At 40.2% G+C, this 24,438-nt stretch overlaps 1 protein-coding gene across 5 annotated transcripts in view; it reads right to left on the bottom strand.

Moving 5' to 3' along the window:
• PLCE1 (phospholipase C epsilon 1) overlaps nt 1-24,438 on the bottom strand; it is a 141,355-nt gene that overhangs the window by 57,860 nt on the left and 59,057 nt on the right. For all 5 annotated transcript variants that reach the window (XM_081913241.1, XM_081913239.1, XM_081913238.1 and 2 more), the window contains 2 exons: nt 22,149-22,425; nt 10,815-11,131 (listed from right to left, as the gene is read on the bottom strand). In XM_081913241.1, coding sequence (XP_081769367.1) covers nt 10,815-11,131; nt 22,149-22,425 — 594 coding nt within the window. The remainder of the gene's footprint in view (nt 1-10,814; nt 11,132-22,148; nt 22,426-24,438) is intronic.

Below are 24,438 nucleotides of genomic sequence, written 5' to 3'. Positions count from 1 at the left end.
TTGGTGCATAAATTCCTAATATCAAAACTTTTTCTCCTTGGGATTGTATTTCAATTGCCAAGATTCTCCCTTGCTCATCTTTAAACAAAAATTTCGGTGCTAGGTTCTCCTTTACGTAGATCACCAGGCCTCTCTTTTTTACTTTGTCTGAGGAAACAAATTCTTGGCCTAGTCTTTTGTTAATTAGTACTTTCCTGTGGAGCCTAGTCACGTGCGTTTCTTGCAAGCAAATTACATCCAAATTTTCCTTTTTCAAAATATGAAAAATCCTTTTTCGTTTTTCCGGGGAATTTGCGCCGTTAATATTCCAACTGTACAGCTGCAGAGACATCCTGTATCAATCTGTTGTTACTCTCTATGGGGTGTCCTCCTTTTTATCCGGGTCCGAGGGAGATGGTATTGGTTCCAATCCAGGCTGTGGAGGAGGCCAAGGAACTGCTATTCCCTTCTGAAGATCCTCTCCGTGATCGTGCAGGAACTTCTGGTTGTCCTCTTTTGTCTTGATTCTAACCTTCTTTCCTTTGTATTTAAAAGATAGGCCTTGTGGGAACTCCCACCTATAGGGTATTCCGTTACCCCTCAAAAGTCTTGCTAGGTCAGTATAGATGGCCCTGAGATCCAGTAATTGTTTTGGTATATCCTTATAGATCTCTGCTCTTCTATCCTGGATCTCAAGTGATTTATTAAAGTGAAGGTCAAGTATTTTGTCTCTCTCCTGTTTGGTCCTTAGGATAATCAAGCAGTCTCTTGGTCTGTCCTTCCTGGTGACACTTCCCAATCTAAATGCCGTTGTTATTTTGAAGTCTTCGTCCTCCTTTATTCCCCAGAATTTAGAAAATTCTGCTGTCAAGAAACCAGTCAAATCTTCCTTTTCAAGCTCTGGGATAGAGCGTAATCTTAAATTATTTTCCCGGTTTCTCAGTTCCACCATAGACAGGTAGGCCTGCTGGTCACTGATGTGCTTATGTAGTGGCCTTACCTCTCCTTTCAATTCATCCACTTTTTGAATTGCTTGATCAGCTTTTTCGTTTGCAGCTTCGGCCAATTTCCGATTCTCAGAAGTAACGTCTTTTAAATTCCCAATTGCTTGTGAGTGCTGTGCCACTTGTTCAGATAGCTTTGTAATGGAGGATGTGGCTAAATCAATTTTTGCTGTTTGGTCATCAACCTTCTTATTTAAAATTGCAAATTGTTGTAGCATTTCCTTCAGAAGTACATCAGATCCACCTACAGCCATATCCTCTATTGCTGGTTGTTCAGCTTCCTTTAGTTCAGCTGTTATTGAAGGTTCAGTTCCCTTCAATTCAGCTACTGTTGGAGGTTCAGTTCCCTTCAGTACAGCAGGAACTGATGATCTACGTGACTGGGAAGTCAAAGTTGTTTGCACAAGCTGGCCTTTTGCTGCTTTCGCTTTTGCAGATCTTGTTTTCGGTTGGCCACTCATTCCCCACCTGTCTATGAGTCAAGGTCAAGCTGTCCAATGTTCCATGGGAAGGACAGACCTCAATGTAGATAACCACCGCGGAGAGACAAAACAAAGTTAGTTCCCAAGAAGTTGTAAATCCCAGTCTCCACCAGAGGGAGAACAGTTAGAGGGAGTACAATTGGAGTTCAGGAGAGAAGGAAAAAAGTTATGGTCGCCATTAAAGATCCTGCAGCTAAATAGTTGACCAATAGTCCTTAAAACATTTTTTCCACCAGCAGAGCCCTTCCAAAGTTGCCAGAAATGTCACCTCCCAAGGCGCAGGATACAGTTACTTAGTTATATAGTCCAGAGTTGCCTCTATGTATCTATCTCAATTTTATAAATTGTATCCGCAAAGGACATTCTTTTCCCCTGCCGTCCCGAGGCTGGGTTTTAAACTTTAAAGTCCCCAAAGGAGAAGGTTCCACACTGTAGAGTAAATTAATTAAGAAGAAAAAAAAAACTTGCCTTTCATTTCAGTCCTCAGTTCTGTCAGACGCATAATACTTCCACTTTTAAAATCCTTTTCTACTGCTTCCAGCCTGTCAGTTCCTTTGCCTTTGATCTGTAAGCTTTGCCGGGAGACGGACTTCCTCTTTTTCGTCTCCCGCTTTCAGCCGAATTTCAAAATTTATAAATCCAAAATAGAGTAACACTTACTCACGAGTAGGTAATTTAGAATCCAATGGTTGAAGAAGAAAGGTCGGCGCTCATCGGCAGCAGCCGCGCGGCTTCGCTCCCGCAGAAAGAGCGATGAACTCTCAGCACCGCTTCCCCTCTGCGCTTCCGGAACCCCTTACGGGGTCCCTTCTTCGTTTCGGGGGTCGCTCCAGGTGCCCGCTGAGTCCCACGGCCACGAGCTCACTCTGCTCGTGGTTTTTCTCAATGGATCGTCGCTGAGCCGTAGCAGACGATCCTTTTCTGCGGAGCCCCTCTTTAGAGACTAAAGAGGACCGCCATTGCCATTTCGCGCCGCCTCCGGAAGTCTAAATTTATGCATTTGTTTCTAATTAATTATGAATATAATTATGGACATATTGGAACAAGTAATTGTTTTTTTTCAATTACTAGACAGAATTTTAAAGCTGCTGTTTGTGAACTGAGTAGACACACCAGTAAAAGAAAACTTTTTTATCTGAGAAAAGATCTGGCACAAGCAGGAGGAAAAATTCTTTACAGAGCCATGAAGACAGAGAAATATAGCTATAAACTGTGGATGAGATTAGGGACCCGCAGAGACTAGTACAGCAAAAAGTACATATATTTCTAAACCTTACAGTGTAAACAAATAAATATAAACCTGGACTGGAATGCAAACAAAGCCTTTGAAAAGTGAAGCAACATGTCCTAAAAAAAACCTATTACAAGTAGAAATAAACGTGGTTCAAGAGATAAAAAAAAACCACAAGAGATAAAACCTGAGGATCCCGACTTATGGGATGGTATTCAGCTAATCATTTGGGCTAGGGCAATAATTATTGGTAGTACAGGGGGATTTCTCCCTCTTCTCCCTCTGCATTGTCCTCAAATCTGCTCTGGAGGACTGGGAGAAACTGCACAGATGTAGGAGACACCCGGGAGAAATCTTTGCACTGATGGAACATTTACTTCAGTGCTACAATGAATACAAACCATGGTATTTTGTCAACTGATTCACTTACTTATATACACCTTTTGTACCTATAATACAAAAGTCAATTTCGAAAGTGAAGATGCTGTAATGAACCACATTCCAGGGGAGTGGCAGGGCAGTGCGAGGAGAGACTTGCGCCTATTCCAAACCCCATTCAGTTCAGTCATGGGACCTAGGTCTTAATCTTAAAAACTCAGGCCCAAACATAAATATTTTATAAATAATAAATGAATAAATTCATTGCATCTCCGGTTCAGATATATTATTCTATATCAGCTGGGTAAGGAATAATATTCTCTGACCTATTTGAATGTGAACAAGACGTCAACAGGACACAGCCTGTTCCTCTTCTGAGATAATCACATAAAAATATCTCTACTTAACCAAAAATTAGCACATAAGGTACGTAGCTTAGCTAAAGGCTGCTATATGAGCTGTACCTTGGTTCCTAGTGAACATTTTCATCAGCTATTTCTTTAACATTCCTGAATAAGATCATATCACATATTCATGCTTTTATTGTCACTCGGTATACAGAGATGAAGAGTGGATATGATTCTGTAAGTAAAACACATCTGGTTGAATGCAGTGGAGCCAGGAAAGAAAAACCATTTCAAAGAAAGAATTAAAAACACTAGAAGTACGATTTGATACTTAAAACCAAAAACCTAGATTTGCTCTTGTAATCCCAAAGGTTAAATCCCAGTTGTATACACTAGGGGTAGACAATATGGTGCCCTACAGGTGTTCCTGGACTACAACTCCCATGCTGGCTGGAGATCTGATGAGAGTTGGAGTCCAACAGCATCTGGTTCAATCATTTAGTTAGTCTGTTGCTGAAGACATTGCCCCCCCTTCCAAAGCCTAAGTAGGTCAGTTCCCAGGTACACCTGTGTATTTGTAAAGCTGGTCCCCTGCTCTCTGCATGATTTTGGCCATAGGTCAGAGATGGGACCTCAAGCCTAGGGCCCAAGCACAGCTTGCCAGCCTTCCCCATCTAGCCCTCTGAAGTCTCCCCAGGCCACCTCCCTCACTAGTCCTGCTTTGCTCCCACACTCCCCCCCCCCCCAGCTGGAACATGTCCTTGAGAGGGATTAGTACAGCCAGAATCTAGCCTTTGGGCCAAAAAAGGTTACCCAATTCTGCCCTAATGACACATCTCATGCTCAAACAGAGGCAATGCTTCTACATATAAAATTATATAGGACATTCCTGGGTATATGAGCACTACAAAAGCTATGGGCAGGGGGGGGAATAGTGAAAGGCAACACAGCATTCGGGTGTAAAAAGATTCTCTGCTCCTATCATTGGTGAACCATGAACACAGCCATCTATTGCTTGGGAATATCCTGCACCATTGCTTTTAGTCCTAGCATGAATATTCCTGAATGGATTTGACTTTTCCTTATTATGGCTCTCCTGCAGTTTCCTCATACAACCCTAGGTAATGCTTTCATGCTGTTGCTACATATTATGAGTTTCATACAATGCTGTAGTCAATGAAGATTATTTTGCCAAGATTATCTAGGACACGTATCCAGTACAAACACTAACTAGGAATATTACAACATTTTGATACATGGATTTTTGTAAGAGCTGTAATTGTCCCCGTACTAGAATAAGATTGACTGGCTAATTTGCTCGGGAGGAAAGGAATATCCTAACAAAGAACCTTGGCCGTTTTAATATGATTATACACCACTTTAAATGTACTGTTCCAAAGAAGGACTGGAAACAGTTTGATACTTGTACAAACATAATCTTTTCAAAAGGTTTCTGCAAAGCCAGCTAGGCATTCTAAAAATCCTGAACTAGAAGAGAGAAATATTTATTTACATTCCACCCACTGCTGAAGCACAATGATAGTTTTAAGACATCTCTATTTTCTGTTAAAAGACCAAAGTGGCAATTCTATACCAGTCTACTCAGAAGTAAGTCCCATTGAGCTGACTGGGTCTAATTCCCAGTTAAGAGGGTGCAGAACTGCAATCTATGGAACATACCCAGATGGAAAGCAACAAAGATTGGGGGGGTGGGAGGGGGTGGAGGCCAAGCACCAAGAGAAATGGTGGAAGGAGCTGTGTGTGCTTAGCCTGGAGAAGAGATGAAAGGTGATATGAAAGCCACCTTCAAATATTTGAAAAGGAATTACCATATTTTTCGCTCTAAAAAAGTAAGGGGAAATGTGTGTGCATCTTATGGAGCGAATCCAGGTGGGAGGCGCTGCTCAGCGCTCCTTTTAAAGAGCCGCGTGGAGAATAGGGCTTTTCCCCAAGGAGGGAAAAGGGCTGCCCTTCTCCCTCATAGGGGAAAAGCCCCCAAGAGCCGCACACACACTCCACGTGCTCTTTAAAGGGAGCGCAGCTCTTGGAGGAGCCTTCATCCCGCTGCCCGGGAGAGCCTGTGCACGGCTATCCCATAAGCCAGAACAGCAAGAGGCTATCCCAGAAGCCAGATCCCTCTTGCTGTTCTGGCTTCTGGGATTCAGAATCCCCCCCCCTTGTTTTCCTCCTCCAAAAACTAGGTACGTCTTATGGTCTGGTGCGTCTTATAGAGCGAAAAACACGGTACATAGGTGATGGCCCAAATATGTTTTCTACTGTTTCAAAGAATAGGACCCAAACCAACATGTTCAAATTACAAGAAAAAGGAAGGTTTTTCTTTAATTCTTAGCAATTTTAATGCATGTTTCCCCCCGTTTTCTTGGTAATTCAAATAAGGATAGAATTGAACTTACTCTTATCTGCTAAGAGAAAAAGCACCGATTATTCACTAAATTGATGTGGGGAGAGCTAAAATATTATAAACCAATTCTCAAATGAGGACTACATGGAATAATGGAAGGCCAACACAAAAAGTATAATTTTTACAGTGCTGCATTGAACCTTATCTGTCAGCTGAGAGCTAAAATGTATTTAAACTAGTTTAAAATTGGTAACGTGTACTGACTGAATGGTTAGCCTTCAGGTTTCTAGTAGTTAAATAAATGAAGCTATCAGTAAAAACTGAAAAGAAATGTATGCCATTTGCTCCTGGAGATAACCAGTTATCCTTTTTTCCTGTACAAAAGCATACAATTTGTAAGACAGCTGCACAGGATATAAAAAAATGCCATGCAGTATTTTCTTTCTGAATTTCTTGGTCAGCCATAATTGATGTTTAGAGCATTATACTGACTAATTTGGTTAAAAATTCTACCCCAAGGGACAGCCCTCTGAAATGAATGAGTAACTACATTAAACATGAAATGCCTTTGTAAGGAAGCAAAAACTATTAAGTAATATCAATTAGCACTAGCATTTATCAAAAATTTACGAAAAAGCAGTGTTACATGATATGCCATTTGCATGCAATAATTGCGCAGTGGAAAAAAAGGACAATGGTATGAAATAGTTGTCTCCCATTAAGTATCAAGAGTCTGTCATCTAAAAATTCATTCTGGCTCCCACAATATAAATATAGTGAATTATTTTTGCAGGCAATGCCAGAAGTCAGCAAGCAGTTACTGGTTTTCGCCAACCAAAGCATGACTCTTTCTGTAGGAATTTTCTTTCAAATAGATAAACAGCGATGGACAGAAAATCCCTGTTGCTAATGGAGTATGTATGACAAACATATTGAACATGCAGCTAATATTGTAAATAATGTAAAGAATTGATATATCAAATTTTCCCCAAAATTGTAAATTACATTAAGCAAAAGCACATTTCACTATTTAGTATATAAATAGAAATAAAAAGTTTCCAATTTCTACTGCATTAACTGAAGTCTCAATGTAATAAGCTTAGAATCTCAGCTAAAGCATCCATGACAGACGGCCATCTAAACACTGCTTGAAAACCTCAAAGGAAGGAGAGAACACAAATTCCTGAGGGAGACCGTTCCACTGTCAAACAGCTCTTACTGTCAGATTCCCCCCCCCATTTGTTTAGTCAGAATGCCCTTTCTTGTAACTTGGAAGCCATTGGTTCGAGTCCTACCCTTGCCTTAGGTCAGGGGTCTGCAACCCGCGGCTCCGGAGCCACATGTGGCTCTTTTACACCTTTGCCGCGGCTCGGGGACAGATACTAGCGAGGGGAGGAAGCGCATTGTGCGCCCCGACACTCTCCACGGTGGCAGGCGCTGTACTGGCTGTGACGTCGCATGGGGGCAGTGCATGCGTTGTCACGCACCGTCCCGACGTCACCTTCCCGCCCGCCCGCCCGCTACATTGTAAGGGGCATGTACGCTGGTCACTGCATTGAAAGGGGGCATGTACGCTGGTCACTGTTTTGAAGGGGAGTGAAGAACACACACACACAAAAAGGTAACTTGTTAATTTAACGTTTATTTCTATGAGGAGGAGTAATTCTGAGGGGTCAAACAAAGACATAATAAAAAAGTGACAAAAAAGTTATTTTTATAATGACGAGTTTTGCGGCTCCCAGTTTTTTTTCCTTCGGAAACGGGTCCAAGTGGCTCTTTTTGTCTTAAAGGTTGCAGACCCCTGCCTTAGGTAAGTATCCTGTGAAGCAACAAATAAGCATTTCCAGGGTTCTTAGGGTTGAATCCAACTAAGTCATTGCGTGAGCGGAATAACTTCTGTCAGAGCAACAGAACTTTGCCTCCTCTCCCCCTCAATATGTCTCTCCCAGCACCCCCAAATCTGACCCAGAGGATCCGGATACATGAGGAGAGAAGACAGAGGGAAAGTTTCACTATATGAATGGACAACCCTTAGATATTGCAAACCATATAGGGGAGGTCCATACCTCAGTAAGAAAGGACCATAGCTCAGTGACAGAGCACCTGCTTTTCTTGCAGAAGGTTGATGGTTCAATTGCTGGCCTCTCCAAGTAGGACCAACAATTTCCCCAGTCTTTGAGAGCAGCTGCTGTTCAGTACACAGTCTAAATAATACTGAGATAAATGGTCTGACTTTGTATAAGGAACCTTCCTTTTTTCCTATGAAAATTATCTTATCTTAAAAGTAATATGTGAAAACAAAGGCCTTAATATAGCAGAACCTTTGAAATCAAATTTTTACGCCCCTATGAACTGTTAAAAGCGGTGGAGTTTTCAAGTCAACATTTGCCAATATATATATACAGTGGTACCGCGGGTTACATACGCTTCAGGTTACAGACTCCGCTAACCCAGAAATATTACCTCAGGTTGAGAACTTTGCTTCAGGATGAGAACAGAAATTGTGCAGCAGCAGCGCAGCAGGCCCCATTAGCTAAAGTGGTGCTTCAGGTTAAGAACACTTTCAGGTTAAGAACAGACCTCTGGAACAAATTAAGTACTTAACCCAAGGTACCACTGTACAGCATTGCTGCTGCTACTACTACTACTACTATTTAATATGTCCCACCTTTCTTCCAAGTTGGCAAGTGTCCCATATTTTAAAAGAATCAGAGGTTGTTAAGAAGAAAAGGAATGCCTTATTTGAGAATAGTACCCAAAGCTCTACTGAACTCTGAACACATTAGCTCGTATCTTTCACTTCAGAGTACAGGGCTACCAAAGCAAAAATAAAAATAAAATAAAAAATAAATACAAAGACTTCAAAGAAAAGATCTATAGTGTTTCTGATTTTATGGTTTTAGCATGTTCCCATCGTATAATTGACCGAGTGGCTTTTGTGATGAATGGATCATCTCCAAACTGATATTTAGAGCAACGGGAATGTTGTTCTCCTTTGAACAAACCGGAGACAGTGGTATGAGATTGCCTTTGATTGTGGAAACAACGCAAGAGAAAAATGGGGGAGATCACAAAACAGAAGGAATAAGCAGGGAGTGGAGGGGGGAGGAAGAAAAAAGAGGCAAAGCCTCAAAAATATACAAAAAAATATGAAATTTAATCAAATGGTAAAATGCCAAATGCATTTCAATAAAGACTTTCTTCAGGATTTCCCAGTAAAGCAACGTCTCTCCCACATGTTGCCTTATAAGGAAAAATGTTGCCTTGCTAGGAAAGGTGTATTTTTGTGCCCTCAAAAGTCTTTAAAGAACTACTTTGGGCATTTTACTACAGTGTTGCTATTGCTACAGTATTAAATTTCATTTCCCTCCCCATGTCGTTTTGATGCTTTGCCCCTGTCTTATTTTGCTTTGCTTAATCTTCTCATGGAAAGTTACAGTAGCTGCTGTGGCTGATGAGAGGTAACAGAAATGTCTCAGCAAAAAAAAAAAAAAAGGTCATGCATACAAAAGGACACTGAACATGTCTCCCATGGCAAGTATCCCTTTTAGACACTATTCAAAAGAATATTCCCAGCTGGAAATGCAGATGACTCACACATACAAATGATGGAAACTCCTGCAGTGTCTGAAGGTGAGTTATAATCCTTCAAGGGCTTTGTGGTCTACCCTCATCTCTTACTCTCCTTCTCTCTCACTCTAAGCTTTTCTCATTTAAACTGGGGAAAGTGGCTAGGTAAAGGTAAAGGGACCCCTGACCATTGGGCCAGTCGTGACCGACTCTGGGGTTGCTGTGCTCATCTTGCTTTATTGGCCGAGGGAGCCGGCGTACAGCTTCCAGGTCATGTGGCCAGCATGACTAAGCCGCTTCTGGTGAACCAAAGCAGCGCACGGAAATGCCGTTTACCTTCCCGCCTGAGCGGTACCTATTTATCTACTTGCACTTTGACATGCTTTCGAACTGCTGGGTTGGCAGGAGCAGGGACCGAGCAACACGAACTCACCCCGTTGCAGGGATTTGAACTGCCGACCTTCTGATCGGCAAGTCCTAGGCTCTGTGTTTAACCCACAGTGCCACCCGTGTCCCATGGGGAAAGTGGCTACAAAATAACAAATCAATGATTAAGGTATCTGTTATTCACAAAACCTTAGTACAGCGGCTCTCACTACTGTTGACTTAGCAAAGCAAAGAGTCTCTGTTGCAACAGAATGCCATCATGAGTCAGTTCAGGACACCTGCTCAACACAGCTAAGTTATACCACTGCAATGGTACGGGAGGGCCTCTGTCACGGTCAAAGCAATTAAGCATCTCCTTGAAAAATAATTGAGAAAAAGAAACTGGGCTAAGGTTTGCTGCACCAGAAAACTACTTAGAAAAACAGCGCAGCTTCTTGAAGAACAATCCCAGCATATGAAAGTGCTTAATTAGTTTTCTGCGGATTATGGATAAATACATGTGAGCTGTTAATGTAATCTAGATACTCCTGTTTCATAATGCTGCATGCAGACCACTAAGAAGATCATGTTTAGCCTGCAACAAAACAGTTCAGAGAATTAAGCAATATGGCTGCTTTCCACAAGAGCATGAATTTACAAGAAACCAAATAAACTAATTTATTAAAACCACTAGGCCCTGATGGCAGCACCCAACATGCTCAGGCAGATGACAGGTCCCTAGTTCTAGATCAGCACTCAGCGCGGTGCTGGCAGCCGGATCTAGCCAACATTTAAATTTCTCATAACGCCCATCACATATTGTTGCTGTAGGGCACTGTGGAAAACAAAATGGCACCCTCAGTACCACAATACATTAGGAGCGTTGTAGGAAATCGCTGCTAAACCCAGTCACTGTTGCCATCTGCTACAACCAGCTAGTAAACCTGCCAGTTCTTGTCAAAGGTTAAGGACCCCATCAGTAAGCCCTATGCCCAGGTTCCTCTCAATACTGAAAAAATGTACCCTTTACCCACTCTACAAGCAAGATAAAAGAAAACCAACCATGTGCGTATGTAATCAAAATCCTCACCCTACCTCGTTGAATCTTGTCACCAAATCTTCAACAGCATTGTGTTCCTCATCTGGGGCAGAAAGAAGACTTGCAGAAATAGAAGCCTTGAGAGTTGATAGTTTGCTCTGGCATTCAGCATTCCCCAAATCTCTGGTTAAGAAGCAGAGGTAGTCGATTGGCAGTACTTTTCTGTAGAGATCCTGCTCCTGCTCAGTCAGAATACTAGCAACCTCCTCTGGAAACTGAATGAGATGCTGAAGTTCTACAAGTTCTTTACTGACACCAGCTACAGTGGAAGCAAGGGCATTTGATCCAGCCATAGATGAACTCAATTGTCGTTCTAAAAATAAACAAAATACAAAATTTTAAAAGAGGTAGATTTCCTCTTTCCACCTATTAACCAGAATTTCACAATAAATGCATGACATATTTTGTGGGGTTTTTAAAAATATTAAATATTCTATTATTACAAGTGGATAGCACCTGACGTTCCGTTTTCAATATCTGTACATCATTGTCCTCCAACACAGCTCCATAAAATTTCCTGTAACACAGGAAAATTACACTTTCAAGTAGACAGCATCGGTCTATGGATGATGAACCACTTTATCACCTGCTAATGTAGCAATCATGGCAGCTCACCAATTGATGGCTGTTGCCAGCTATTTCATATATCAGGCATAGGCAAACTCTGGCCCTCCAGATGTTTTTGGGACTACAACTCCCATCATCCCTTGCTAACAGGACAGTGGTCAGGGATGGTGGGAACTGTAGTCCCAAAACATCTGGAGAGCCGGAGTTTGCCTATGCCTGTCATATATGAAGGCTGTCAAACAGTAAGTTCAACTATAATGTCTACAACAGCAATATGAACTTACTTTCAGATGGGCAGTAAAATAATTGTATCTGCTTCAGAAATGGAAGGTTTTTTTTGTTTTTGTTTTGCTCTAGGATAACTCCCAAGTGGCATAAATAATTGATATTTATTCAGTCACTCTGCAGCACCGAGTGAAGATTCCCCCACTTCTTTGTCAAGGAAGCTCACAAACACACCACAATATGACATCATCACAATAATAGGGGAATGTGAGTAAAGTTATTCCAAAGTGAACAGGAAACAACAGTGAAGAACACAAAGTAAATCGCTAGGGTTCTGTGTGCCCAAACAAAAAAATAGGCTTGGTGAACTGAGCTGGCTGCAATTTTTCTTAGTAAATCTGCATAGTGAAACTAACAGCAATTTTGTACAGCAGTGTATGAAACTGTGGCTCTGGGAAGCTAAGTCAATCATTCTTCCTTTTACAATTTATTTGCTTGTGTATTTATAAAATTACTACCATGAAACATACTACAATAAGACATACCCCCACTCCCAGATGCATAGAATCATGCAATGGAAAGCAATATAGGTAGGGAGACAGAATAGGAAACATAACAATGAATTTTAATGGCTACCATCATCATCTCAATAAGACAAAGTTCAGTGGAATACACAACTCAGCAAATCTGTTCTAATGGGAACTCCAAATAGGAAATCACTGTCAAATAAATATTGTGTTCAAAAAGAGTACTACCGTTTATGTTGCCAGTACTTAAAAAAAACCACTGTTGATCAAGGTCACTAGCAGGTATGCTAACTGGCTTGCCTGGTAAACAAGCAATCAAGCTGCAGCACAACTCACTCATATTTATGCTTGATTATTGCAAGATTCTCCACCTTCTGAACCCAAAGGAGGGCCTCTGAAAACGATCTCTTGCAGGCTGGTGTGGATTTAACACTCCTAACTTTCCCTTTTCTGCTTGCTTTCAACTAATTCCATTCAATTCAAGTGCAGCTATTCCTTTTGCACAGGTTTAGCTTGTTCCAAAGTCTTCCTCAGTAACAAACCTATTGAAATCCTTCCTCCTGAGCAAATCTCTCTCTCTCTCTCTCTCTCTCTCTCTCTCTCTCTCTCTCTCTCTCTCTCTCTCTCTGCCTCTCTTACCTCACATGTTGTGAGGACAAAATCAAAACTCTACAGTTTGAGAACAAACAGGCCAAAGAATTCTGAAGATCTTTGAAAACAAAGCTTTTATCTTGGTCTCCAAATGGTACTCCTTGTCCTCACACGACTGCACCTTCAATTCATTCCTGTGATGAAAATCATAACATTGGAAGTGGTTATATGCCTGTCTTGTTGCAAGTTTAGACAAGAGCTTGCACAGCAGCTCACAGAAGCAAGCTAAAGGGCTCTACAGTATTGGTGTCAGGCCACATCTGAACTTGACTAGAATCCTCTGCCCTCATCTAGACCACTAGACAGACCTAGAACACCAGTTTGTTCCCCCTAGGCTTTTATTTTATAATAGGTCTTTTAATCTGTATTATGGCTGCTTCCATTTAAAGGATTAGTGTTTGCTTTTACAATAGGAACATTTCTGGTTGAAAAACTAAATTGGAGGCAACTGATGTCCCTCACCAAAGTGGTACCCATACAACTAACCGGCACCACTTGTGCCATGGGCTGAAGGTAAACTCTCACAGTCACTTAGAAACCATTATCATGCTTAAATGATACCCCCCCAAAAAAACCCCGTATTTAGAGTATCTAGAGGGGCTAATCTAATGACATTTCCATAACTAATTACCGTATTTTTTGCTCTATAAGACTCACTTTTTCTCTCCTAAAAAGTAAGGGGAAATGTGTGTGCTTCTTATGGAGCGAATGCAGGCTGCGCAGCTATCCCAGAAGCCAGAACAGCAAGAGGGATTGCTGCTTTCACTGTGCAGCGATCCCTCTTTCTGTTCTGGCTTCTGAAATTCAGAATATTTTTTTCTTCTTTTCCTCCTCCAAAAACTAGGTGCGTCTTGTGGTCTGGTGCGTCTTATAGAGCGAAAAATACGGTAATTCTGCACTCCATTTTGGCAACCACATCATCCATAGCTTTTTCTACATTGTTGCTCAACATCTTGCTCCCAACTTTGTGAAATCTTGGTTGGTCTTGATAAAGGCTAGCTACAATTTGTGTGCTCTTTAGCTAGTATGACTTTTTCTGCCTCTCTTATTTTTCAAATGTCACTTGCCTCTTGCCACTGCTCATAATCTTTGCACCACATACTTAAATATGTGCATGTCAAGCTGCAAAGCCCTTCATTTTTCTTTTAAGCTAATTTTATAAATAAGCATTCAACTTTTACAAACTGTGTGACTTTTGTTAATTCTCCAAACCAAGCACACTCGTATTGACCTTTCTGGGTCATTGCTGAATTCCGCAACACCAATAAGGTAATTTGGTTCACTGCAATATAGTCTATTTTACAAAACTGTCCAGTAAAGGTCCTAATACTAGTGATATACCTGTAAGATATGGGTTCATGGCCTTGTAACACTATTCTTCCCTGAAATGTTCTATGCCACATCTGATCTGTCTGCCTAAATCTTCCAGTAAGATCTTTCTTTATACTTCTCACAATCTGCAATGTTTATCATTAACAAGACACTGAATTAATCTGTTGAAAATTTGAGAAAAGCAAGCTTTGTTGCTGGAACTCAGTGCTACAGCTCTGCTGGTACAATGGACTTCTGTGCATGCTATAAACTCTCATCTCCTCCAACCCACAACATGCCCTCCAAATCAGTTCCACAGTTGCCGGAGGAGACGACATGGAAGTCCTGGCATGCCAGCAGAACTGAGGGTACACCACCTTTCATTTTCATGCTTTAAAGTTATGTTTCTTCAAGATGCTACTGCAATTTTTTTTAAAAAATTACTTATGCTTTGCAGGCTGTGCAAAGATTTAAAAAGACTAATTCTGAATGAAATGCATAAGAAAGTAATCTCTCCAAGAACAGCCTGATGTTTTGTATTAAGAAAGCCAGGATTTTGCTTGTTTTTAATGTTAGTCAAGTCTGCATAGACATACTGGGGACAAACAGGTTGTTCCAGTCTGATACACTATAAAATAACTTCTCTCAAGTGAGGACTGTAGGGAGGGAGGGATATTTGCTCTCATAACTAACTCTTAGGTCTAATCATGCCATCTAAAAACAAAGAAAATGTACCTCAGATAAGTTGTCGCTTGGACTGTTCTGAATCAGTCGGCCAGCAAGTTGCAATTAGTCCATGCTTGCCTAACCCTCAGTCAGAAAGCAATGGTTTAATGTCCTTGCCTTTTTAAAGTATCCACATAACTTACACATTATCATGTTATCTGAGAAATCCCATAGGATGAATGTGTCTCAGGCTTATAATTGCTAGTTACCCCCTCCCCCCTCCCAAAAAATAGGCACAATGGAGGATTAAAAAAACCCTTTTTTGGCTGGCGTCATTCTTTAGTTCAGCTCTCTTGTCATTTTTGTGGCTGGAGAATTTGTATGTAATTTATATAAGTTCCCTCTGTATGAAAGCCTGGGAATTTTTAAAAAACACACAAGGGAGTGTGAGCCAAGATTTTTTTTTTTCATTTTTCTTGTCTTTTTTCTTGTAAGCTAGGTTCTCAATACTGAATCTCTGTTCTGTCATTTCCCCTCCTACTTCATGTCTGTGTTCGCTAATAATGACTGCACATCAGGGTTTTTTTTACTTATTCCTATACATTAGCCTTCATAAACTTGGCTGGTGGCCTCCAGCCAAGTTGCTGGCTGGCGTTGATGGAGACTTGTAGTCCAAAACATCTGGTGAACACCAGCCAGATTGGCAAAGGCTGCTCTATATATCAACAGAGGAATTCACTATTTCTTACAATCTTTACATTAAAAAATCTAGTTCATCAATGGTTGTTTTTTCTTTTCTTTTTACCCTGAACATATCACCATGTGTTACCATTGTATTTAGTGAAGTACATTGGTCACACGTTTCAGATCATGAGAGTTGGACATTTCAAGAAATTGTAACAGCATTTTCAGAAAGCTAGTATATTTAACCGGAACTTTGGTTTCAGCATTGTTGCCTGCTATAATAACTCTAACCTAGATGTTCTCGACATAATTGCTTCTAATTTTAAACCAAAGCAGTGCAGATGAAGCTTGTAGAATTGTGACCCAGATTTAACATTTTTCAATTATTTAAAAATTGCTCAATACAACAGTCAGAGATAATGAGGCACAGCAGTGTGGTAATAGCAATCACACTCTAAAAAAACAAGTAATGGTAAAAGTCAGGCTCTTCCTGCAGAGTTGAAAATTGCTTTGCTAAATTGTTTTGTGACCCCATTTTATAAATGATGTGATATAGTGCCTATTATATGAACAAAACATCTTGGGAAAACTCAGTGATATAATACAAAGCTGGAAAGGCAATCCTGCACTTTCTTTGAAGGTCACTTGGCAGTGGCTTACGGTTATGGCCCCTAAACTGGAGATTAGTCAACTCTGATTTATAGGGTGTTTCTGAAAGGTGCTGCAACAACTTACCTCACCAAAAATTAATGTTAATAATAATCAAGAGTGTATCTGTTTCAACAGTGTCTCTGTTTCTATGGGGCTCTAGGATGCAGAAAGCTGAACACCCCACCCTCCAGCAACTTCATCCTTATATCCTGAATTTCTGTTCATCTCCTAACAGGATGCGGAGAGTACATCAGTCCAGGGGCTCACCAGGGCTAGAATTCAAGATCTGGTCTCACAGCCAGTCAATATATGTCACACACAAAAAACTAACTAGACGAAGGTGTCTTCTACCTGCTTCAAGTCTTTGAACATACTCACAAAACAAATTTAGGAATTGAAGTCTCCCTTCCCAAAAAACTATTTCCACTAGCTTCTTCTACTGACCTCTGCTGTCTCTTCTCCACCACCTATTTCCTGTGTCATGGCACCAATTTGGAACAACCACAATCGTGTGCCTGCTCTGCATGTGCATGGTGTATTTTAAGAGGCTGTTGTACAGAAACCAAACAGTGTAGCTTCCTTTGGTTAATTTTACTGACTTCATCAGTGCCAAAACAAAAGTAATTTTCAATAGTTGGTGATTTACTGTCGTTTCCAAGGTGTTCCACAAAATAGAATGGGTGGGAAGGGAGAGTTACAACTTCTTTATTAATTCAGCAGGGCTTCTGTTTACAGAGCCTCTCCTCTTCCCAGAGGGGAAGGATTGTGAGTGGAAATTGCTTCCCGAGCTCACGGGGGGGGGGGGGCATGGCCAGGCCCCCTGCATCACTGGAGTCTTGGGCCCCCGTCATGCCCCCCAGCCAGCCAATCCGTCTGGGTGAGGGGCATGGTTTAGTCAAACGGCTGCGGGCCCACAAGCTCTTCCTTGTTTTGTTCCTGCTTCCTCGGATCTGTTCACAGCTGATTTAGGTCTATTCCTTGAATGGGAACCAAAACTTTTATACTGAAGAAATTTGACTACTACTCATTCTGAATCCTGCAAGGGTAAATAAATGCTTGTTGTATGTGGCACTTGAAGCAGAGAAACAGTGGGTTTGGACAGACTCCTCTACCACATTTCTCCTGTACATCCTCTTCTCATAATGTTATTTTACTTTAAGAAAAATGTTGGGGCACCGTTACAAGCAACGTAATGTGCAATGTGAGCTTGCCCCCACTGAGTAAAGTGGAATATTATATTGGCATTTCAAATGATGTGGGGACTATTTTACTGGAAAACAAAATGCTTTAGTTTTGTTTTATTTATCAGATTTTTATACTGCCTTCCAATATAAAATTATCAGGGCAATTCACAAAGTTTAAATAGAGTAAATATACAATAAAATGTTTTCAAATGTTTCTAATGGAAGTAGGTTACTACTAAGGTTATTATTGCACTAGTGAAAAGAAAATAATAAATAGCATTTAGCTTTCCCATTTAAGATGACGTTTCCTGTGCACACAAATGTGAAAAATTAATCACAAACCATAGGGCAATTAAAATTAGCCTAACTTTTATGATCTCCTATCACAATGACATCTGTTTGTGATATTATATAAGTATTATATCATGCCATTCAAGTATTAAAACCGGACAGCTATTATTAGCCATCTTTCTGGAATCCCAAAGACAGTGCCAGTAATTCTGTAATACAACAGCTATGTAATTGAGCTTAGTGACTCAATACAGTCATCTTGATCCTGATCCTCCAGGGCATGGTTTGGATGTTCAAGACCATGCTGCAGGATCAGATATTCCCCCATTCACTCTTGCTTCCCTTCCCTTCCCCCTTCCCCAGCTTACATAACCAATGATGTCCAAATGGAGCAAATTATGGTTAGAGCCAAACAGAAATTATCCGGCATGTGGGAGAATTCGTGGCTCCATGAGACTACCTTGAAACATGACTTGAAGGACTGGAAACATCTGAACTGGGCAGTGATTGTAACAGAAGGAATGCTTCAAGTGATATCTAAACCCATTATTCTTAAGGCTTGCACTACTCACAAATGTTAACATTTGTGCCCACACCACAACAAACAAGATATTAAGGGAGTGGAAATGTGTCACTAAGAATTGTAGCAGTGTGAAATAGAGAGAAATTTGATTCAGTTCATACTTAAGGCAAATATATCCAATTCTCACTTCCTGAAACAATATGTAGACTGAAATATGTAGACTGAATTTTGCAATGTTGTTCTCCAACCAAGTAATATGTACCAAAATGCATATACAAAGTAAAGTGTGCATAAAATGCATTGTATTAGAGAAAATTGCTTGCAAATGTATATGCTGGGCAAAACTGCACAGGAAAAAAATGTGCATATTAGGAGAAATTTATGCTAAAATGGTGAAGGATTTATATGAGAACTTCTTAGAAAAAGAATTTGCAAATTGATATGGAAACATGGAGAACTGAACTTAAGATCAGAGAAACGAGAAACTGAAATTGACAAAATCACCCTTCCCTAGTTTTGAAGTCAACTGCAACTGTACAAGTCAGCCCCTGGGATTAAATACTTGCAAATTATTCCAAATAACATTTGTTTGTTAGCAGAGAGAACATGTTTTATCTGTTAACTCAATTTTCTAAACGAAACATCCAGTGAGAGTTAGAGACACCCGTAGAAAATGGCTAAATAACATTACACTTGTTTAGTAGAGGAATGTTTAGGCTCATGCATTTCAATGTTTACCTATATTAGGAGCAAGTGTCACAGGTTTGCTTGTTGTTTAAGCATAAAGGCTGTGATCAGAAAACCATGAATTCGCTAACAGGCAACTAAGAAAAAGCAAATGCTGTATCTGTATGTCAGGTGTTCCTTTCCATGGTTAGTAAAGGAAACCTGTACCCAGGTCACAGTACATGACAGTAAAAACAACCTCTTATCTCCATCTCAGAAACATTTTTTTTTCATTTTAAATTTAAAAGTCAGCGGCATATAGGCCACAGGAATATTAAGCTTACCAGTAAACAGAGTTGCTCTTTTGATTTCCTTCTAAAATTCCAGAAGGACCGATACTTTCAAAAGCAGAAGAATATCACACACTGCACTTGTTTGTCCTAGCTGTCAGGAACAGCTGCTCAGTCTGAAACTACGAACTGTCAAAATGCACAACTAGCATGCTTTGTTTAAGCCACAAAGAAGACATGCGGAAAGGTCGGGTTACCCACTTCCCAGATAAAAACTGAAACGCTAAGAATCCAACGGGAGGTATTTTACATTTAAGGACAGGTAGACATTCCTACTAAGAGGAGTAATCCAATCTACAAGAAATCCAAGTCAAAGTATTTGTAAACCTGTTTGACAGTACGATTGAATATACATGCCCAATCAGAAGCATGCTCCAGTGACTACAATGAGACTACTCCCAAGTAAGTGTGTGTCAGATTAGTGTCTTAGTCACACACACAAAATAAGAACACTGACATCTCATGGAAATCAATGGGACTTAGACTGCAATCTTATACAGTATCAACTTACCTGGGAGTAAGTGACTGAATTGAATGGGACATACTTCTGAGTAAACATGTATAGGATTGTGCTCCAGAGCATGTCTTGGAACTGCACACCTTGTAATCAATAATACTAAATTGATCTTAACATGCAGGTAATATAATTTTTTTAACCTGGGGGTATCCTAACCTGTAGACCTGAATATGTTGCTTAATTACAGCTTTCACCATCTCTGGCTGATCACCACTGGACACAGCTTATCCAACCCTCAGTCAAAATAACTATTTCACATCTAATACATACTGGTAAATTGGTTTAAATCAGCATTCATAATGTTATTTCTGTGTTTGAAAAAGGGCGGCTAGTTTCCATGAGTACAGAGTTATTTTATCAAGTATTCCATTATTGGTTTATGAAAAAAAGCTTTAAAAACATATGAAGATAAACAAAGTCTCATAAAGGAGAGTTGCAGAGGTTCACACAATACATCATTAATTTTAGGGCTTGTTCACATAGGATATTATTTAACTGTTAATGCATTCCCACCCCCCTTTGGAATTAGACCAGAGGAGTGCACATCTGCACATATTTAAATCTGTATATAAGAAGCAACTTCAGTCTTTTCCATTCATACTAGTAGGTATTCCCTTTCTAATTTGTTGATTCTGTTACACCAATTAAGTACTGACAGGGCATTCATGCAAATAGTTGTGTGCATATATCTGTTCCTCCATTCAGGAGCACACCAGAAATAGTTATGAGCATGGCTGGAAAACAAATGAGGAATTAGTAGCCATTAAAATGGAAGTAACAGAAAGTGATGATTGAAGCCAGCCACCCCAAAATACTGAACTAAATGATATGCAGCACCCGAGTGCAGCAGTTTCGAGCCTGATTTCCCTCCTTATCAGATTATTCCCATATCTAGAAAGAGATAATCACCTCCTTTGATCATAGGGTTAGGAAACAGCAAAAAAACATATCACTACATAAGAAATATTTATTAAGTTAAATCTTCCATTTTTAATATGCTAAACAAGTGCATGATAGATTCTTGAGGTAATAGAATCATAGATTTGTAGAGCCAATATTAAGAAAGGAGATTTGAGTATGGAAAGTGAAACGGAAGGGCAGAAAGAAGCTCAGAAACAGATGACAGTCATGTTGCCAGAGCCCAGATCCTGCTTATCTGCTGTCAGAAGGGAGGCAATTTGTGTGCAATAAACAGCAGGAAAGGATGGCTTAACAATTCCCCTGCCTCTTTTGCACTTCCAGGGTTCTAGACCTGCAAAATCATGGCAGGAGGGTGGGGGAGAGAAGCTGCAGTTTTCCCCACAGATTGCCTCCTTACAACCTCCTTTGCAGTGCAAAAGCTGCAGTCAAGGTATGGAAACATAGCTTAGCCATGTAATATGTAGTTCAGGCCTTAGTAAGCTACATATTTCTTCCACAAAACAAAGGGTGAAGAGCAAAGTATATCTAGGTCATTTTGCACATCAATGCATTCAGCCATCTACAACAGAGGTACTTAAATATAACAATATTTATCCATCACAGCTTCCTGTTAACAATCTATGCACTAAAAATGGAAAATGTATTTATTTGATCCCTGTTTTTATAAATCTTTTGACAAAAGACCCGTTAACATTCAGGAACATAAACAATCTTGGCTATTTGATACAGAGACAGAAATATATTTTGAGTGTATCCAAAACAGTTATGACCTGCTCTGTTCTTTAACTCCAAACTCATTAAGGCCTGCTCTAACCCCACTACTTCACCTAATGTAAGCATATTTGAAACACAGTATCTTTATATAGTGGTGTGTTGACATTATAATCTAAAGTGTTTTACAATCCTTTAAAAGCAAGAAATTCTAGATGTACACCTCCGCACTTCTAACCTACTCAACAATGCAATGGCATGACATGCCCTATATAGAAACCAGGATAGTTCACCCATGGACTTTTAGCTTAATGCATGTGCAATATGTTTGGGGTCATTAAGGAACTGACTGCAGAGCATAAAAGCAAAAACCCCAAATCAAGCTGCCTGCTAAACGGTAATCAATGGACATTATCTGATTATGTCAACTCAGCCTTTGCATGCGATGCTTATGCTAGTGTTCTGAGCATTTCTTGTATCCCCCCCCCAAAAAAACCCCCCACTTCAAGTGTCCAATTAAAATAAAATAAAACTACAAAAAAAGTAGAATCTTTGTAAGCAGAGAATTATACAATCTTAATTCTGGAATGTGAAAGCCTTTGGCTCCCATGTAAGCGAAATAAAAACTTTGGATCTACTGCTTAAGAGTAGACTCACTGAAATCAATGGGATTACTCTAAGCATGTCTAAGTCTGGATCTGACCCACTGATTTAACACACATGGAATTATTTAAATATATACAATGTTATTTTGAATTCTTAGAACTTGGGGAGAGCATACAATCAGTCCAATAAGTTTATCATCTCCAATTTGGAGAATAATTTGAGGCCGTAGGAGCTCCCCATTGCCACACTGTCAAAGATGACTAAACTTCCTTTAATTACCTTTTAGCATGGTCTTTCCAGTTGATCCTCCTAAAATATTTAGAGTACCACTTCTAGCTCCCAGTGACGTGGTTGCTTCTAGTAGAGCACCAGTGATAAAATTGGAAAGGGAAGTCCTTCGTAAAGTAGCACGGTATTCAGGAGCTCTTTGAAAACATGGTGCTACGCAAGGGCCGTTGCAGCACCAGTCTGCATGGTGTTGAGGTGTTAGTGGTTCCCTCAAAGGGTAGCAAAAATATTCTGAAGAGTCTTCTGTTCCTTTTACTGACCTGAAGATCTGTGAAACACAAAAAGAGAGAGAGAAATTAATTTGATACTTGGTAGAAGAACAAATAGTCTATTAAAATGCTGACCTTATGTATTGCACTAAAACGTTATTTGAATCAAAGGTTATCTGATCACGGCTGTAAATGAAATTAAATGAAAAGAAGTGTTGCAGAAACAATAGACTGAGGTGGTCTCTCTGCAGCAAATGGTGGGTTTTAAAAGAGTATTTGAAGAAAGGGAGAGGTGGCGGAAGGAAAAAAATCCAGCATAAACAAACATCAGGAGAGAACAGATAGAGTTGTTTGAGGAAGTAGTCTCTCTGAACATACCTGTGAGATGCTGTGAGGAGTCGAGTAGGAGGAGTGGAGGTTATAAGAGGTAAGGAACAGAAAAACAGGATGTGACAGACCTGTGGAGACTTCTGAAAGTAGCGACAAGGAGTTTGGAAGAGTGCAGGAGGGAATAGAAACCTGTGCAGGGATCTGAGGAAGGGCTTCACATTGTCTAAGTAACAAGCCAGGTAAATGATTTTAGCGACAGGATTCTGGGGACTTGAATGAATGGCCACTTGTTTTGTCCTTTTTAACACAGCTAGCTGTCATGGGAGCTTAATGGCACTGGGCGTTTTTATGGGTGTAGTCTCTAAAATGACACATCATGCTCTTGTTGAATCTAGAGGCCTGAACTCCTCCTAGTGTCTCAAAAACCCTAGGCTTAAAAAACAAAACCTAAAATCCTAAATTGCTTCCAATAGAAGGGTTTCACAACAGAGGAGTGCTATTCCTTCAACTTGTGCATTTCAACATACTAGTTTATATAAAATATCATTTATGGTATATTTCAAGAACTGATAATTAGTGCATTTGTTAATGTATAAAATCAACAATTTCTGTAAGTCCTGCTTCCTTCCACTGTCTGACAGACAGAATTGATTTGCCAACTAAGGATAGCATATTGTGTATTTTGTTTAAATGGGCTGTGGCCCACTAAGGCCCACAGTATACCGTATATACTTTTAGTCTTCAAGGAGCCACAAGACCCTTCATTCTTTATAAAATAAATAATTCAGAATGTATTTGCAAAGTCACCCCTAGATACTGTTATTTAGTAAGCCAGAAGACAGCATTTGTGACACATAAGGTTGAGACAACCTGACCTTTAAAGATTATCTTTTTCTGCAGAGCAGAAATCAACCAGCAGAATCAATCATATTCTTAATTACTACAAGATAATATATAGGGTGTAAGTCAATTGTATAGCAACAGTATTTTCCCATGGTGGCTTCCAACATTTTAAATAATTTAGAACTATATACAAAGTAATCACAATAATAAGAAAAGTAGTTCTAAACACTTCTATTTCACTTACTTCTTTTCAATATAGCACAGCCATACAGGTATAAGAAAAAGAATTAAGAGAACAAGCTGAAGGCTCCAAGCAGCTTGTCCACATCGTAAGGCTGCACAAACGACACCCATGTCCTGGCTACATCCATCTCTGACTCTGCCAAAACTGTGGCATCCAAGTTGGAGCCAACATGAGTGATTTATCTGCAAAATGCAATGAAAACTGGTCGCAGTGATCCTCTGAGGACTCTTAACACTTGGTTATCTCTAGACCTTTATACAAAAAGTTCTTCATTGCTCAAAAGTGTTCTGCTGGCAGGGAAGTACGTCTCTTTTTCATTGCCACGATCACCACGGAATCCCTACAATTCTTTTTTATTTGTCTCTGGTAGCACTCATTACAAGTTTCCCCTATTCCCTTTCCACTCCCTGCACTGTAGTCCAGTTGTCATCAGCTTTCCAGAATATCAGGCAGCTGACTTTACAATTGAGTCAAAGACGTTTCAGGAGGATTGCACCAACAGACTAAGCCTATCCCTGACTGTGACTAGAGCTTCCACAAAATGGCCAGCTAAACATGTAGGAAAAGCCCCCAGGGACCTCAGGGAACCTTCTGGATTCATCAGCCTTTAAGAGTAGACCATAGCAATTGGTCCTCCATCCCTGCAAGCATTGTG

The sequence above is a fragment of the Podarcis melisellensis genome (genome assembly GCF_964234715.1).
Source record: "Podarcis melisellensis genome assembly, chromosome: 5".
Lineage (NCBI taxonomy): Eukaryota > Metazoa > Chordata > Lepidosauria > Squamata > Lacertidae > Podarcis > Podarcis melisellensis.
This window is presented reverse-complemented; position numbering and strand designations above follow the sequence as displayed.